The sequence below is a fragment of the Seriola lalandi genome, unplaced genomic scaffold (assembly GCF_002814215.2).
Source record: "Seriola lalandi dorsalis isolate HSWRI2012SDOR001 ecotype SW California unplaced genomic scaffold, Sedor1 jcf7180002053772, whole genome shotgun sequence".
NCBI classification, from domain to species: domain Eukaryota; kingdom Metazoa; phylum Chordata; class Actinopteri; order Carangiformes; family Carangidae; genus Seriola; species Seriola lalandi.
In genome coordinates this window covers 376,021-395,506 of record NW_019524325.1, presented here as the reverse complement: position 1 = coordinate 395,506, position 19,486 = coordinate 376,021, and the positions used below count along the sequence as shown (strand labels likewise).

At 40.5% G+C, this 19,486-nt stretch overlaps 1 protein-coding gene across 2 annotated transcripts in view; it reads right to left on the bottom strand.

Moving 5' to 3' along the window:
• Positions 1 to 19,486, bottom strand: part of slc2a4rg (SLC2A4 regulator) — a 40,037-nt gene that overhangs the window by 7,891 nt on the left and 12,660 nt on the right. Inside the window, exons 3-7 of one of the 2 annotated variants that reach the window (XM_023401839.2) lie at positions 9,852 to 9,952; positions 8,345 to 8,583; positions 5,291 to 5,391; positions 2,927 to 3,200; positions 1,097 to 1,237 (exon numbers count right to left, since the gene is read on the bottom strand). In XM_023401839.2, the coding sequence (XP_023257607.1) occupies positions 1,097 to 1,237; positions 2,927 to 3,200; positions 5,291 to 5,391; positions 8,345 to 8,583; positions 9,852 to 9,952 (856 nt within the window). The remainder of the gene's footprint in view (positions 1 to 1,096; positions 1,238 to 2,926; positions 3,201 to 5,290; positions 5,392 to 8,344; positions 8,584 to 9,851; positions 9,953 to 19,486) is intronic. The other variant, XM_023401840.2, reaches the window with a different exon arrangement.

Genomic DNA, 19,486 nt, shown 5'->3' with positions numbered 1-19,486 from the left:
ATGTGCAAATGATTTTCCTGTTTTTATACATCATCTTTTGGTCTAGCACTGCCATCAAGCCAGCAGTGAATTTCTCTTAGTGTACTCATTAGGGTTACATCTTTACTGTAACCAACATGCAAAGCACAGAGATCACAGAGACAGCTTTGGCAACAGCTGCAAACAACTTAAGGATCAGTGTTGTTTTCTTTGTGCAGCTTGAAATATTGTCGAACATTTTATACTTTTAGACAGTCACTGAAAAAGCAAAGTACAGACGTTGATCTGCTCCTTCATCACCAGCTGGCTGCACTATCTTGATGCTCTCCTTAACTGTTTCCAGAAAAAAGCAGCACAGTTCAAAATCAATTCATCAAATTCATCCGTACATGTTTCTAACTACAACCAGAAAAGATGGCATTACATACATGTTTTGTGTCCCTGCAGTGGTTGCCTGTCAGGCTTATTATTGATTCTAAGATCTTTTTATTGGTTTGTAAATATTTAAACAGTTCTATGCCTGAGTATGTCTGATGTGCTTTTAAGATACAGTATGTGCCTTCCAGATCCCTCAGGTTCTCTGACTGTCCCCTGGTTGTTCTTGGAGCCCAGCCTCTAATTCAAGGCAATGCTGCCTTCAACCATTATGGCTTCTGCCTTTAAAACAGCCCACTAGAGACACTGAGGATTTTACAGAGTAATATTTTAACCTTGTTTTTAACACATATTCCTTCAGTTTCTTTTAGTTTGACTTGTTTTTACTCCAAACTAATTTTTTACCCTTTTATTTCTATTCATTTGTATAAGTCTTATATGCACAACATTGAGACAGCACATACAGTATAATGTTTGCAACAGATATTCAATGTTATCAATGCATGCACATTTTGTTGATGGTTTCTTTTCTTGACTATATGTTAGGGACTTTGAATAGCATCTTTGGATGAACTCTGCTATATCCAGACAGACTGATGCCTTTCTATATAAAAAGGTGACGGTATAGAGAAGCAGGGAGAGAGAAAACCAGAGCCAAAAAGCTCAAATGGCTACAAGTGGAGAAACAGCAGGAGAGTGGTTAAGATTAAGATAAAAAGGCGTGAGACAAAGCCTCACTCACCGGGACGCCTTTGAAAATGACAGGAGGGGACTGCCACGACACACTGATGCCGTTCCCAGTCCGAGTTCCAGGCCCGGTCCCATTACCACTGCCTAACCCTGCCAGCTCAGGACCCACTGGGATACTCACTGGAGCAGTGGCCTGGAACATGGACAACCACCCCATCGCAGCAAGGAAAGGACATGACAGAGACAACGAGGGACAGGAAAAGTGCAGATAGAAACCGACAGAAAGCACAGAAGAAAGAGATCATATTATTAGTGGGGAATGTATTTCTCCACCTCTTAATGTAAAATGTGCCTTCATATCAATGCTGATTATGGATCAAGACCAAAACCACTTAACACAGAAATCTGTATTTTACATAAACAGAAAAATTTGAATAGTTTATCCGTAATAGTGGCAGGCAATTGTAGGCTATGGTACAAAACTGTTTCTAAGAGAGCATAAAAAATAGTAGAGAGTAGGGATGGGTATCGTTAAGATTTTAATGGTACTACTACTCTTACCGAAACTGCTTATTGAGCTGGTACTTTAACGGTACTCGATACTTTTTGAGGAAGAAAGAAAAACTTGAACAAACAAAACATTTGTCACGTTTGGGCTGTGTTTGCATCAACTCTAGTAAAGTAGAGCCACACTCTTCAAACTCACACCATTTGGTGCTCTCCGCCATCTTTGTTTCTCTAAAGGTATAGGCTACGAGCTTGAGTTGGTGTGTGCCCTGCACTGTCTGGTGTGTGTCACTGGAACAACAGCCCCGTCCCCCTGCCCTCTGCTCACACTAACAGCAGGCAGGCAGAGAGAGAGCGACAGATCTCTCGTCTTCTGTGTAAATAGCGAAAATATACATAAATAGACGGATATTTGACAGAGTTGGTGAAATAAATGTGCAAGATAACGTTTATCTAGCGGAGAAAAAAAAAAAAAAAAACGTGACTGCTCCAGTACCGGTAGAAGAACCGTTGAGGCCAGAGCTTATTGATACTGCGGTCTTGAATAATGTAGCCCCAGGGCCCGTTAAATACCGGGGCTCAGTACCCATCCTTAGTAGAAAGAACGTGAGGTTAGCAATAATAAATAGAAGATAATGAGTATGAGCAATAAACAAAATGAAACATAAGAAGCAATTGCACTTCATATGCATAACCTAAGTCTACTTTACTGTGCATTTTGCGTTGTCACGGCAACTGAAAGCTCAATACTACCGCCAACCACTGTGAAGGACTGAATTCAATATTGAATATTTTAAAGATTTATACTTTAACTAAATATGTTCTTCCAACAAAAAACATTTCATTTTTACCTCCAAGGACAAACAAGTGAGGGGTGCACATGAATTGGTTATGGTTAGAAGAAGAGGAAGAAAAGGAGGAAGGACGAGCAGAAGAAGAGGAATGAGGCATAGATATCCAAAGTTGCTACAAAGCTGTTCAAATAAAGTGTTGCAAGCAGGAATTTAAGCATAATTAAATCTCATGACTAAAAGTTTTCTGGCTTAAAAATAGGTTGACTTCATTGTTCATGTGAACTTATGTTAATATTTGCAAGAAATTTTTCCCTTTCTCTCCCTGATATATACTCCCACACTAGTGTAGGAGTTAGGTAATTCACCCTGACCTCTGCGCTTTTTGCTACACTGATCTCAAAAACTGCCTCTGCAAATTCCATACGATAGTAAACTGAAACTTTGTGGCTTGGTAACATATGGACTGCTTAATGTTTTTCCTTGTTTTCAATTGTATTGCAAGGTTTTTTTTTTTTTTTAGAAATTCAATTTAGTAGTGTAAGTGTGTGTCCAAAATCTCTCTGGTGGCGTGTGTGGATTACCTGGTAGGCGTGGTCAGTGCGGATGTGGCAGAGTGTGGAGGGAGCTGATTGACTGAGCAGTGTCGGGGCGTGGCTCTGTGAGCCGTTCATGTTGATGTGTTCGGAGTGAGGGACGTCAGTGAGTGGTGGCGGGAAGACGGGTGGAGGACCGGCTGTGGTGGGGGAGGTGGGTGTGAGGCTGGACAATCCCTCTGTTAGGCTGTCCATGTTGACCTCAATCTCTGAGTAGTAAAAGTCCTCCTCTCCATCACTGTAGTCCGAGTCGCTGTTTCGCCTGCAGGAGAGAAACAGCAACTAAAAAATTAAAATCTACACATCCCCAACTTAAGATTGTTTTAACTCTATTTTAATCTAATTTTAATTTTCCTCTTAAGGTTAGGGTCCTGCAGTTTTTGAAGACTATAATGCTATAATGCAACCCTTCTCTTATTGTCCTCGTTGCTTGCTAATTCCTCTGACCACAGCATTTTTATTGATGCATAGCGTTAAACTCTGTTGGCCACTCACACTATAAAGTATTATAAACTTTTCGGCATCTATGCTTAATCGTCTTTGACCATATCTTTATGTATGTAATACATTAATACTTAATCTCAAGAGCTTAGAAAATGTTTTTCCCTTTCATTTCAAATCCATAAGCATGAATGCCAGAAAATGCGAAGTACTTACTTTACTGTATGTGTCTGAAATAATTCTACTCACTTCTCTACAATCTGCAATCTCTAATTTGGTGGTCAGGGCCATGATCTCAAATGCTCTCGTTCCTCTGAGGTGCATTAGCCTGAAGACTGTTGCCTATGCTTGAGTTGGGTTGAGTAGGTCTAAGATATATTGTTACTGCCATCTAGCACATTGTTTTCATGCTGTTAGTCTCTGGAAATGAAACAGAAAACATTTCTGTGCACTGAAGAAATACTAGTTAAAATACATTCCATTAAAAAAATGTCAGTTGTATATTTATTTATGGATGATTTTAATCTTAGTTCAATAATCAGCATCGTTTTGAAAATTTCTTTTTCTTTTCGTTTTAGTTAGAAAACTGGATTTTTTTCTTTAACTTTGCCCAGAGCCACTAATAAAGCTTCCATTTTACCAAAAATGTACCAACACATTTAACACATTTATGCATACTTTGCACATATGTGTGATTGTTTTTATGATAAACTGTAAACATACAAAAAATACTGACAAGAAGAGCAAAGTAAACCAAAAAACATTAAGATGGTTTTGAAATACTGATTTGGGAACATAGTGGTCATGAAAAAAGCCTGTGATGTTCCATTTTACTAACGTATCACTGACCACTCTACAAACATAAGCACAGCTGTCATTTATTTGACCAAAGATAGTGGCAGAACGTGGTTACTCTTCTCAACAGCAGGGGGCAGTGAAAGCCAGTGTGCTGCAGAGCTCCTCAGACAAACAGGCTGCTGATGTGTGGACGCTTTTTCCTTCATAAACTGTGTGAGTTTCAGCTAATGAATGAAGTAACCATAGGACTCTGTCTCTCTGTACATATAGTAATAGATGAACATAAAATTACCATAATTACAAAAATCTTTCAAACAATACTATACTATACAATATCAAAGTTATTAATACTTTGTATTTCACTGAGTGACAAATACATCATTTTATTTTATGCCAAATGTACCTGCTGGGTAAAAGCAGTCAATGTAATCTGGCGCTTTTATGGATTATAACCTCAGAATATGACTCATTTTTTATAAATTGGACCACCTATGATACAATGCGTACATGTGTGGAGAAGTGGTGATACACAAGCTCAGCTAGTCAGGTGTGAAAGCAGGCAGGCAGGTGGACAGCATCCAAGCTTTGACAAGTCAGATGTGCGTCACTTTTCTTGTCATAGCACACTATTCACATCAACACTGACACTGTTACCCTGAAGCTGCAGAGCAAGGATTACTAAACTGACACCTACACAGTGAAGGTCTTTATTAAATTGAAAAAAACGAAGCCTGCAGTTCTACAAAACAAATAGACGTCATTAGTATCATTGTCCACGTTAGCAGAGTGGATTCCTAGAATGTATAAATATGACTATACATAAATAAACATTTTAAAATAATGACAACATCTTGAAAGATTATGTTACTGTCTGGCAGTGATGGTGTGTGTGTGGAGGGGTTGAGCTAAGGCACTAGGCAGAATGTGAGACTTTATTGAGAAATAAATATTCTAAATGCATCATCGTTTTTATTTCAAACCTTTTACTGCATATCTATAAGATGTAAAATAAATGCAGCTAACATTTGATCAAAACTCCCTGCAAATGGGACTGCTGAATCTCAGGACACAATATCTGAGTGTTTGGTTTTCTAGTGATGACTAGCAACTCACCCCAGGTGGACGGTGCGGATGTGTCGCTGGATCCCTGAGGAGGTGCTGAGGACCTTTTCACAGTTCTTCCACAAGCACTTGAACATCACCTTCATGGAGTTCTGAAAGAGAAATTTAGCCCAAAACCAACATGAGTTGGGTGATTGCCTATGAGGACAACATAATGTCTCACAGAAACAATATCACAAATGTAAACAATAGATAAACTAGACAGTAACTGATGTCCATTTTGAAATCTGTGCATGTATGCTATCACATCCGTTTTTGGATTAGCACTTTGGTTTTGAATAATTCTCTCAGTAATAAAAAAAGATCACCTGTCAGCCATGGTAGAAACTGATAAAACTAAACTTATCATCTGCAGAACACTCATGAGTATTTTAAAAGGAAACAGAGATTTACGTAGCATGTGGTATCATGTTCCTCCGTGTGGATCTCACTGGCAGACTCAATAGAAAGGCCTTCGTGGGGGATTGAGTGCCACTCTACAAGGGGCCAAACACTACACCTCATTAGAAAACTATTAGAACAGCAAGCCTATAAAAATAGAAACCCGATATGTGACAAGTTCAGACACAAACGGAGTAAAAGAGAAAGAGAGAAAGAGAAAAAGACAGGGAGAGGACAATGAAACTGTACCCTTCTCTGTCTACCTCACAGTACTTTCATGTTCACTGACAGAATGAAGAGCAAAATAAATGTACTATTTTGATCTCCTCCTGCTGTCTGTACATGCTGTGGGCTGGGGTGAAGATCTATTGCAGCGGAAATAGTCTGGTGTTAGGTGCAGCCGGGGGGTGCCCCTTTCTAATGTTCAACACAACATACAGTACATGTACTAAATATAAGAACTTCCCTATCTAAACAGACAGGCACACACAAGCATACCTGCGACCTCCTTTTAACCTCTGATCATTAACAATAGGGATTGAAAATGCTTCTCATATCTGATCCTCCTCATATCTGATTTTACATTAAACCAAGAATACCCGTCCATGCTTCATAAGCAAGCCATGAGGGGATGGATGGATGGATGGAGTGGGTGTTTTTTATTTCAATTCATTTTCTCTTTCACACATCAAGGGCTGGCAGCTGTCCCATGAGCAGGCAGAGACCTGCATCACTGCTAATGAAAGACAGTGGGTGTGTACTCTCATTACCTTTTAAAAGCCTTCGGAGAAAGAAGGGCAAGAAAAAAGGGAGGGAGAGAGCAGGAGAGACAGAAAGAGGGAAACAAAGCAAGAGAAGTCAGAGTAGAACGGGTTTTATCAATGGTTATGTTAAGTCACTACACTACTATTCCGCTGAACTATTTCTTACTGACTGGCTCTCCCTTTCATTGCATTTGACACCAACAGGCTATTAAACTAATTGAGTGGTGGTGGCCATATGCATGTCCCCTACCATGCTGTTTGAAACAACCTTCCTAATACAAATTACACAGCAAAGCTAGTCTTTAATCCCTCAAACAATCACAAATCACTTAATTCTCTAAGCGTTTTTCTTGCATCTTAACACTGTTACAGTAAAACTGGTGATTGCAATGTTTAATAATCCTCTTAACTCACTGCCTGCACAAAATCAAACAGCCTACAATCCAAGGGGCAGCTGCTCATAGAAGGTTTAGACCTCTGGGGCTGGCGTCAGCTGTATCACAACACAAAGCAAGTTAGCTCATGCTTTAGCCCTCTTCCACACAGCTTGTGAGTCTATACTCAGCCCAGTTTCATCCTACTTCATTTCCTGTCTGCTTATCTATGGTATGGCATAGGTCTCTGGCAGCATCGTCCTTGGAGTCTTTATGGTTTCATATATTCAGCAGCTCAATAATCTTCACTGCTGCCCCACTCCAGGGAGGTTGAATTGCAAACTCCCACATATTGTACAGTATATGAGCTCTCCTCTGTCACCGTATGACTAGAGGATATACTGAGATTCATTTCTCCACCCGTTGCTACCTTGAGCATCAATTCTCCTCTCCTCCTCTACACTCTGACTATCCTCATTTTCATGCATCCCTTGAACTCTTTGTTGCTTTCTGCTGATCATCCCTCCCCCGTCTGCCTCCTCTCCTTCGTTCTTTCTAAACCTTCCTACCTCTCCCCTTGAAAAAGCTGAAAGGGGGATAGAAAGCTTCCTGACAGTGAAAACACTTTGACGTTCTGGACTGTTGCTATCGTAAAAAAATGAGAGGGGGAGAAGTGAAACAGAGAACATAATCCATCATCCACACAAGCAGAGAGCGACGAGCCGTATGTCAGAGGCTGTTAAACTGCATGGTGCTTACATTTTCTGAATTCTTCTAGTGGGTTTTCCAAAGTCTCTCCCTGCTACTACTTTATAGAAATAACAAAAGCACATCCGAGTTATTTCTCTACAACTGTGGCCCTGAAGTATCACTCAGCGTGTTCTGACTTTTGTTTTTAGTTAAAAGTGGAGCGGACGGCATCTTGGGCTGCAGTGATAACCACAAAACCACGGCTGTGTCAAGCAAAGAGCTGGGTCAAGAAACAGCTTGGTGACTGTGGATGTCTACTTTTCTTTTTAGTTAAAACCCACAATAAAAATCTTCCAGCTGTGTCAATCAAGTCTTTAGACAAAACTATGAACAATGCAGCCATATCAAACAAAGTCTATTAAAGCGTGAAGATCATTGAAGGCTTAATTGGTCACATCTAGAAAGGTTCATTTTGACTTTTTCTGTCATCAACTCAATTCTAAAATACACTTCATATGTATAGAAAATGACACAGGTATTACACTGCTTTGTGCCTTACTAATAACAAAATTCATAAAGAATAAATTGGAAGGTGAAAAGTGCCACATTACATTGTTGCATGCACAGCATGTTAAATCAGCATAATAGCAGATGCTGGCTGGGAACAAAATTGTTCAAATTTGCTTCAATGGGATATGACATGCAGAAATTTTTAATTTTTCATATATTTCCAATATATGAAAATAAATAAATAAAAGATACAACTGACTATTCACATAACAAAATTCACTGTGACAAGATATGACGCAGGACTTCCATCAGACACCCATCTTTACCTTTCGTTTGCGAGGTATGGGGTCCTCAAACATGAAGTGCGTGCTCTCTGTGACATCCTCACTGACATCATCACCCTGGGATGAGAGCAGGAAGTTCTTGTTGGTATCGTTGGACAGAGGTGGGGACGGTGTGGAGGGCACCGATTGGTCGCTGGCATCCCAGCTCCAGTTGCCACTGGTGGAACTGCTGTAGCTTGCTGACAGCACTTCTTTCCAAGCCCTGTTGGCTGGCTCTGGGACTGCAGTTTAAAGAATACACACAGTTAACTTCAGATTAACAGCAACACAATATATATAATATATAATATAAATGTATAATCCTACCTCTGAAATGGAAATAAAAATCTCTAAGAGGCCCTAATATATATGTATATAAACCAATACAGCCTGTTTGATATGTACATTCTAATATCTATAATACCTTACATGTAGTAGATTCTGTCCTAACATTTTTCATTAAGCTATACTGTGCTCTGCTGATTAAGCCCAACACAGCTTTGATTTCCTGGACAGGTAATGTACTATTTCTAAGTCTTGTCCCACAAACCCTTTCTATACACTTGGGCTTTTTCACAAATCCAATAATGCTTAACCTGTAAGACTTAATAATCACACTGACTTGATCTGACTTTTACTGAGGCAAAACATGTAAATAAAAACAAAACAAAACTGGAACTTTTAGTAATCCACATCATGTACACTGGGGATTAATTTATACCAACCAATAACTATATCCTATAGAAATTTAAGGAGTTGAATCTCAGTTCAAATAAATATGTAGCATTGATCAATTTGTGTATGAGGATTACTGTGCTACTTCACAGAAAGCCCTAGAGTAGACCATGTGACAACTTTTAATGTCAAACTACACAAATCATACAAAGGCATTTTAATGTTTAAGGAGTGTCAAGGGAGGTGTGGAGTGAGTGGTGTTAATAGTTGGGATGCTTAATGGAACATTTACCCAAACTCCCAACCTACACACATGTGCAGACATTTTTATGAGTCTTAACCAAACTGTGATGAATCAACGATGTCAACCAACATCCCCTCTCTGCAACACTTTGTATTAAATAAACCTTTCATCAAACTTAGCTCCTCCTAAACCAACAGCATCCTCTGGCTAGATCTGAAGACTCCTGAATACTACAATAAAAACTTACATTACTATAGATTTATTTGTACTTTGATACAGCCATGTACAGTTACCAATAAGTGCTGGGTTTAGTAAAACGTGCATGCATACAAAGATAAGGGAATAGTGCTAATACTACCTCCCATTGGATGAATCCAGGTTAGCACATAGATGACTCAGCATCTCAGTCTATGTCAGGGTAAACTAACATCAAGTGATTTATGAGTATTCCTTTCCACCTAACTGACAATCAGTAACACATGATTTAAAGTGATTTGTTTAATATAGTAGATGAGTCAGTACTTGATGGCATAGTTGAAGGTACACCAAGTGCACAGATAAATGCAGCTGACGCTGAGGCATCGGTGTTACCTGTGGATGCAGAGGAAGGGTAGAGCACCAAAGGGGATGTGGACAGTGAGGTCAGGACGGCGGCAGCCATCACCTCCTTATCAGCATGACCTGAGGGCTTCCTGCAAAACACACAAATATAGGTTGACAGGCATATGTTTGACATTAATATTTGTAATGTGTAACAAATCAAACTTAAGTCATACACTGTAAAAGAATTTGTTGTTTTGATTGTATATCCGAGTAACGGAAAACGATTTTATAAGAAGAAGCCTGGCCTTGTCCCCAGAGAAAGCTACAAATCCCTGTAGCCCCTAAAAATATCAAGAAATTTGATATAGATAACAAATCCAGCAAAAGAAGCCAGTGCACACAGAGACACATGGTTATGTGTACAGAAGATCTCGTGGAACTTTCTGTTTCTGTGTACATTTGAGTATGTGAATGTGTGTGTGCATGAGGATGTAATGGAAAGCCTCTAGAGAGAAAAGGTTTTGTGGTGTGTTTCTGCGCAGCTTTTGCAACGTTGCTTAGAGAGAGGGAGAGAGATGCTCGTTCCTCCCTTCCTGCTCAGTACACTCCATGCCGAGCAGTCCACCCTCAGCTTAACCTTATCTATACTGCCCACTTGAACTGGCAGCATACACATACACACAGTGCATATATACATGCACAGTGAGCTCAAAGAGTATACCTCGGCATGCGGTGTTATAAGAAAAATGTGACTGAGCACAACAGTAATTTGTGCCATCCTGCGATGAAGCACGAATGTCTCTGCTTCAGTAGACTTATTCTCTCAGTCTATTCTATTTAGCACTCTTCACCTCTGTTCTTGTCGTCCATGAAAGTGAAAAATTCAGGGAAAATTATTCAATACAGGGCCAAGAACTCACCCACACACTTGTGCACACTTGCACACATAAAATTATCATGTAAAATCCCGAAACCCCATACAATGTGGAGAGTAGCTATGTACCGTGTCTAATATACAAATCCAAATGCTGTGAAATGTTAATATATGAATGCACACACTAACACACATGAACTAACACAAAGCAGACACACACTCATACACAGACAGACAAAGATACACATGGTCTGCAGCTTTAAGAGGTCGTTGTCCCGCCCCCAGACTTCTCCACTACACAACCAGAGTAAACTGGTTTGAGGCTTTCTCTCAGCCAAGCCCTAAGCCCTGGCAGAGATCCACTCTGAGTCTCAGTGCACACGCACGCGCACACACACACACACACACACACGCACGCACACACAAATACTTCACTCTGGTGTCCACAAGCACGTACAAAACTACACTTTAAATAAGTAAGCGTACATGTACCTGCTCACATACACACCATAAGAAGTGACTAGTTTTAAAAACACTGTGTGACAGAAAAAGTTCACGAAGTGTCTCAGCTCCCACGCTGATGAGAATGTGTTAGATGTAGAGGAATGTACGAGATATGAAGGAATCTGAACAGTCCACAGTGATGTTCTCACAAAAGTGTGTGTGTGTCTATGTGCTCTGAATACAATGCAGGCGGTTGATAAAACAGTTGTGTGTAATTATAAAATACCAACATGGAGAGAATCACAGTAGGCAAAGAATAATATCCACACAGCTAAAACAGAAGATATACCCAGAGGAGAGACGGGTAATACACATATGCACAACACACGCATACACATGCGTAAACACACACACAGTCTGGACAAGAGATAAAGAGATAACAAGATTAGCCGTGTCCTGTTTCAGTCATTAGCCTTGTTTTCAGCACTAAACAGGGTCAACCAGGGACAGGCTTTTGATTTATGGACTTCTGTCTATTTTTTAATAACATTTCGCTGCTATTTTTTTCATTTTGTTGCCAATATGGACAACGTGTTGTCAGCTTCACTCTGAGATAAAGAAGTGTTTTTTCAACTCTATAAAACATGTGTTTGGAGTCCTGGTAAAGTGCCATTAAGACTTTCTATGGTGTTGAAAAGTGGTATAGAAATAGCATACCGCTCACAGTCATGCATGTCTTTGGTGTGTGTGTGTGTGTGTGTGTGTGTGTGTGTGTGTGTGTGTGTGTGTGTATGTGTGTGTGTAGTGAGACAGTTTAGAAAAGAAATACAAATACAGCCTATTAGTTGATGCAAGAGCTAATTCGAACTTTGAAATCCCTCTCTCTCTCTCTCACACACACACACACACACACACACACACACACACACACACACACACACACACACACACACACACACCCCAAACCCCATTAATACCCACGACCCATCCCCCAGCCCCTCTACCCACCCTGATTTCCTGACATTGAGCTTTTTCCTTCCTCTGCTTCCCGGCAGAACCTTGATTCTCCACCGCAGTTTCATTACATCTGGTGCAAGTGTTCGTGTGTGTGTTGTGTGTGCGTGTGTTAAGCAATGAATACAATAAACACTAATGGCATGTTAAAGCTACCCTTTCTCAGAGGGCCAATTGCTGATTGACTCTTATTCATGCTGACAGTGGTGAGGCTAATCTACTGTTGCTATCAGACTGACTTTGATATCAATGTTTATACCAAGTTAGAAGCAGATGGGTGCCACATTCTGCCATCATAAAACGCGCTTGCACAAATAACAGCCCCGTCACTCCTGTTCATTGCTTACACTGATGAACACATCACTGCCTGCAGATACTGTAAATGACACAGACATTTACTCTCTCTATCACTCGTTGTCTGTCTGTCTGTCTGTGAAATAACTACGGAACTATTAAACTTGGTGGGAGTGGAGGGCAGAATAGAGAGTGACTGTATTGATGCAACAGTAAATCTGTCTGCATCTTCTTATGCAAGGCTTTATTTTGGAGCAAGTTAAACTGGGGATGCCTTTATTTAGCGCTCAGAAAGAGGCCACTGGAGAGCAGAGATCGTTGTCAACAAAGTTGGTCTGTGTGTGTGTGTGTGTGCTGTCTCTTATACACATCTGCCTACACACGTTCATTTGCATATGTGGGGGAGATGTGTATAAGAGACAGGGTATATTTATGGTGAGCAGTAAATTTACTGATGACATGATAAACAGTCCTCCCCCACATATGCAAATGAACGTGTGTAGGCACATATACCCACTGTGTGGTAACTGAGGAATTTAAAGTAGAGCAGTGACACTATTCCTACTCTGAGCTGTCAAATTTACAGGCTCCGTCACTGACAAACGTGTTTTATGAGACAGGTACTTTGCTTCAATGGGAAAGCCCCGTTGTAATCTGCGTGTGTATGTCTGTGTATGTGTACAAGATACTTCTGGTTGGAGCATTGGGCATGCTTAAATACAAGCACAAAAAAACCATACACTCATTCTCTCACACCATCACACTCATTCACTCACTCGTGCCTGCCCGCACGCACGCACGCACGCACGCACGCACGCACGCACACACACACACACACACACGAGCACACGCACACACACGCTCCTTCCTTGCTCAACTTGTATTGGCCTTGCCTGGGCCAAGAACCCTCCCCTCAGGCAGCAGCACAACACATGGGCCAGCTTAAGTCAACAAGCCAGGCCCAGGCACATAGAGAGAAGGAGAAGGAGAGAGAGAGAGAGAGTGAGAGATAGAGAGAGAGAGAGAGAGAGGGAGGGAAAAAGAGAGAAAGAGAAAGAGAGAGAGTACTAATTTGAGCCAAGAGACAAGTCGTAACAACAAGCTTAGGGAGTAGAACTGGGGAAAGTTACGTATGTCCAAGCATGTGTGTGTCTGTGTATTGTGTGCATTAAGAGGTTAAGCTTTGTAGACCATCATTTCATCCAAGGTGCAATAAATTAAAATGTGTCCAGGCTCAGATTGAGCATTTTTGTGGGATGATTCCCAAAATTCAGTTTTTATTACTTGATTACAAAAAAACCTTCCAACAGTGGATTTCCACACCAGGGCCTAAGACGACACTTGGACTTTGATACCGCAAATGGTGATATGATACCACCATGTTGCTGTTTGGCACCAACCCCACCCGGTACTATAGTGGGCTCGCTGCTGTTGTTGGGGAGACGACAGGGCCTTCCCTCTATATTTAACACAGCACCTCTGCTCTAGTTACCAGCCCAGTAGAAATCCCCAGGATCTGCCTGTTTATAGCACATATTGCATTCAGTACAAGTCCACTACCACAGTCCAGACCAACAACCACAAAATACACACAACAATTTTGAAAGCAGCCCAGTGAGGCCGCACACAAAAAACTTCATGTTTATCGGTTGTGTATTGACCTTCTTTAAATAGATTTTTCATCTGTTTTTCTGTCGAACCTGATCTAATCACTCTCTGCATGTGTATCCCACCTGTTTGGCAAAACCAAGACTGTGTTTACCAGAACATGACTTCCCACAGCCCCCCTCTAACAGCTTTTGCTGACACTGAACATTTTACAGTAACTCTCCAAGTCTACAGGTACAGTGGGTGATTGTTTCATTCTCAAGAGAAAGATTTTGGTTGGATTGTCACTTGAAGCACTGGACAACACACTAGAAATCTATCTTATTTACCAGGTGAAAAACCTGGGTGTCACACAGACTGCTTGGGGGGAACCAGTTTTAGAAGGTCAAGAGAAAGGAGGAAGACAGAATGGAAGGGGTTTGGCAGTATCAGTAGATTTCATTGTTTTGAGTTGGCTGACCACAAGGCTTATCCATTTTGTCGGAATGATTCGCGATGATGATTATCAGGATGATTCAAAGCTGTGTGGAGTTTAATATGGTGGGTCTAGTTTTCACTGGGGTTGTACACTGCCAACAATAATCTCTGCTCTCCCCCTGAGCCCTGGAGGTGGTGGCTTTAAATAGCATTTATCCATCCAATATGTGATCAACGTGATCCCCAAAAGAGGCATCAGAGTGTATTTGTGCATCTCTGTATGAACTGTATGCATATGCATGTGTGCCAGTTTCTTGATATCCAACGCGGCTGTGTGTGCCTCAGATTGGCATGGAGACTGGTGTATGACCTTGGCAGTTAAAGAGTTGAGAAACACTGTCACGAGTAAACAAAACCAACTTTCAAACACCACTCTGTTTGAGCCATGATCGGATACACATTCAACACAAACTGACAACATTTTCATGTTGCTTTTCTTCTTTTTTTTTTGACTGTTTCTCTCTTTATCTCTCCTGAACACAAACAAATGCAAATGCACACAGCGGCAGAGATATGCTCACCAAAAATAGGGGTGATGTCAGAGGATAGATTCTCCCTTAGGCAAAGCTTTTCCTTAATTCTTCTCTAAAACATATGTTCACATCGCTCATCCTCATTCACACTCAGAGGGAGAATATGTGAAGGAGGCTGACAGAGAAAGAGAACCACAAAACCACAAGACAATTGTTAACCATACATTTTTCTGTCACGTGTCCTGATATGCATCTCTCTTTACTTGTTTTTTTTTTCAGCCTGTTTAAGCCTCAAAGGACCCTGATTGGCTCTAAATTGAGATGGGACCTATCCACTGTTTACCTAGATGAGCGAATATGTGTTATCTTAAAGCATACTAAATCATAGATAAAGAACTAGATGAAGGCTTTTGAAAATGCGAATTATCAGTGCACACACAAAGTAAAAAAAAGAAAATGCAGGCAATGGTATAATGAAGTCATATTGGGAAATCTTGTATAATATGGTAATGTGACAACTGAGGCTATTAGAACTGACCAGGCTGGTGTTGATGATCGTCTGCCTGCCGTGCAGCCCTGACAGCTGCCCCATCCACACCCACTATTAATAGAACACCCACTGCTCTCCATCTCACTATCCCTCCGTCACCCATCATAGTGCCTCGACTGCACTGTATTACGTAACGTCCCCTGTCCCTCTCTCTCTATCTCACTTCTTTGCTCACTCTGCGGGCAGATAATCAAGACTGGTAGTAAACAGTCTACCCCTTGACCCAATACAAGTCTGTACACTCCTCCCATTTTTCCGCTGTAATCCCCTTCCACTGTCCTGATCACTCTCTCTGTTTTTCCTGTTTTGTATTTCTGCCATCACTTTTTACAACTAAGTGATGGAAGTTGTGCTGTCACTGTGTCAGCATGAAAATGTATTGTAATCGTAACTCACCCATTACTGTGCAGTCTATACGCATGTTGCCCCTTATGCAAGTCCCCGGGCTCTGAACCCCCTGGAGAGGGAGAGGCTGTTAGGCAGGAGTCGTGTCTCTTTAATGTGAGCTGTGAGTGTAAAGGCTATTCAGTCCCAGGACAAAAAGCCCTCTCTTTCTCTCTCTTGATCCTCGAATGCAATCTGTAGCCTTAGGACCAAATACAAACAACAGATAGCTTTGTTCTGGCAAAATAATAGAGGATAGGATAGACAGAGAGCAAAGGGCATGATTCCCTCTGTGGTGTCTGCTCTATATGTCATAAAATTAGAAACAGAATTATATACACATGAACATATTCAATTTCGCCAGCAAACTCACAGGTCAGTGAGATAGGGTTAATCTGTGTGGAGCAACCTGTATGGACAACCTCAAGATATGAGTCAAGCTTGTAACGCACGGTCCACTGTGAGAAAATGTTGATACAGCATAAGCAATTAACTGGTTGACGACAGACTGGATCATGACGCACTAACTTGACTTGCACACCATGCCCACATCTTGTGGAAACAGCTAGACATGGGGGAAATTGTGGATCATTATATTCGCAGTATGAGTCCCACACATGGTCAGCCAAGTGCTGGCAAAAACAGGTTGAAAAATTTAAATCTAATCACAGATAGGTGGCACAGACTCACATCATGGTTTCTTCTTGCTTTACCCAATAAAAATGATCTAGTTAGTCTTTGTTAAGTTGCATCTGTTCACTAAGGCCTAACTTCACTCTTCCTACTACTTATACCCCACTCTAAAACATTAAATCATAAAAATATTACTTGCACATCCATTACTATTAAACAGATGATAATATATGGAAGAAAATTACAATTGGTCTACAATTGGAGCATTAAATACATAGTAGACAATCCACAACACCTCTAATGCTATGGGTCTCTGGGCAAACTGGCTAACAACTACCAGTACCTTACTTTATTACCCCACTGTCACTTCAGGCTACACAAAAAGATTAACTTGTAGCTATAGCAACTTCCCTCGCAACTTCTGTCCGTCCCCTCCAATAACAATGTTGTTGCTAGGGGAATGCAGGGCAGTCTCTCTTGAGTAGTGACCTTAGTATTTTTTTTGCCTCTTCCACTGAGGGAAGCAAACAAGATAGGCTCTTCTGCCTGAAAACACTGCTTCCTTATCAAAACGCTTGTCCTTTTTCATTTGAGTCATGAGTTGATGCAGCGAGGCAGAGAAGGCAGCCAAGTAGTTGTTTTTTTTTTTTGTTTTTTTTAACTTTCTTCCTGAAAAACATTTTTTATTCCTATTCAACATACATTCAAATTATATTTTCAAGTATTTACATAATCCGAACCACTCACAGCTTAAACTGAGATTTTGATTCTCCAGAATTACAAAGACGTGTCATCTCCTGAGCCTCACAAACTACAGAGCTACCTCTTTGTTCTGTGGATGTTAAGGGAATACCAAATAAACTAAGAAAAGTCCATTCTGCACACAACCAACTAAGCCTGTTTCCTTCTGACTTAAACAAGAAAAGGGAGGAGACACAGATGATGTCACTACACATATCTCTCAGAAGTAAAAACAGGTTAAGTAAAACAGGCAAAAATAGATATAAAGGGGAGACAAGAATCAAAGCAAACAGAGAGAAACACATCTTGAAACTTGGGACACAGAATAAAATGCTGGAGAGCCCCAAAGTGGTCAGTTCTCTTTCTGCAGTGCTCAAACTATTATTTTGTTCCTCATTCTTCACTTCCCACTCCCTCCCTCGCCTGCTCTTGAGATTTGCCCTCCTGCCATCACAAGCCAGAGCAGGCCTTTGCCTGGTTTCCTGTGTTTTGCAAAAGCAAACTAATGCTGCTCCAAAGCTACTCTGCTCTACTTATTCCCATGAAGCCAAATATCTGCAGGGCAGCATCAGACAGACAAAGACTCTAGCCAGTAAAATAAACTGATGGGTATCTTTTTCTAGAAAGAGAAAGTGATGAAGCTGGAGCTCAGAAGAAAAGTGCTAAAAGTATAGAAAACTACAATGGAATCGTGGCTGCAGACTTGGAGGGAGTGTGATGAGGCCTATGGATGATCTGAATCTTCTCAGACTCCTCCCACCCAGACATTCAGCTCCAGAAGTAAGTGAACCCCCAAGAAAGCAGTATTTTGTTTACATTGATAAAAGCTACTACTTGTGTTTTTTTTTTTTGATAAAGTATGCACAAAACAGATCTGTCTGCCTAGCTACTTAGAGTCTCAAAGGTGTGACATACTTATCATACATCTACAACATCTCCAATTTAAATCCAGTTTCTATAGGTTATGGATACATGCCAACAAACATGCCATTTAACAGCTAATCAAAAACATGTTATTTAAACTATAATAAACATCATAAACATATATACACACACACACACACACACACACACACACACACACACACACACACACACACCATATTATAAAAACCAACATATAAAACCTAAAGTCCATGAATGTTTTTAACTGTAATACAGTCGATGCACACTACACAGCTTGTGGTGAGGTTACATGTCCATTTTCTACGCATTTCTTGGAAGTTACATTACCAATTATAAGCCAAACCAGGGTGTTGGAGTGATGCACTATAAAAAAACTAAATGAAAAAGGGAATTTGAAGCAGGCATTTAACAGTACGTGTACTAAGAAGTATTTTTGTGTGCCTGTTGGTGCAAAGCCTGTGTATCTATTGAGCAGAAAGAACAATCTGTGTTGGGGGTCTAATGTAAAGAGACATTTCAAAACAACACGCTCAGATTTTGACACAGCTTTTCCAGTGGACCGATGCCTGCCTATGATACTTGTTATTGCATTCTATGCTGAACAGATCTGTCCATTTACAGGCCCAAAGTACAATTTTATCACAATATATAATTCACAAAAATATTAAAAGAATACAATGAAATATATACATTTCATAATTTAATATGTTTAATTTTGTTTATATTTGTTTTGTACACCTAGTGGTGAAAGTGAGTGTGCCTTTAAGTTCATGAAGTGCCTTCAATCGTTAAGTGACTGAGTGGCCCTTGTGCATTACCCCATCCTTGGCCCCCTACTGGCACCAGTCTACTGCATATGGCCTAATATAGCCAAAAAAAAAAAGAAAAAAAAAAAGAAAAACATAAACCACATCTTTAAAATTTTAAGTCTCCCAATGGATCTTCTGGCCCAGTGCCTACAAAAGCCATTCACCTCTCTCCAAATCATCAGTGTTTCAAAATCCTACAGGAGGAGGCAGTGATACTATTGGGAATAAGGAAAGGAAAATGGCCCCTCTATCACCCTGCAATGCCAGCAATGGGGAAGTTAATAAGACAAATGGAGGCAATAAGAGCACATTATGGAAAGAGATGATAGTGATAAAACAGAGCATCTGCCTTCAGACAGAGAACTGCTCTTCCATGAGACATCCTGCTGAGAGATGACATTAAACCCTGACATATATACATAATCATAATATATATATATATATATATATATATATATATAAAAAAAAAATATATA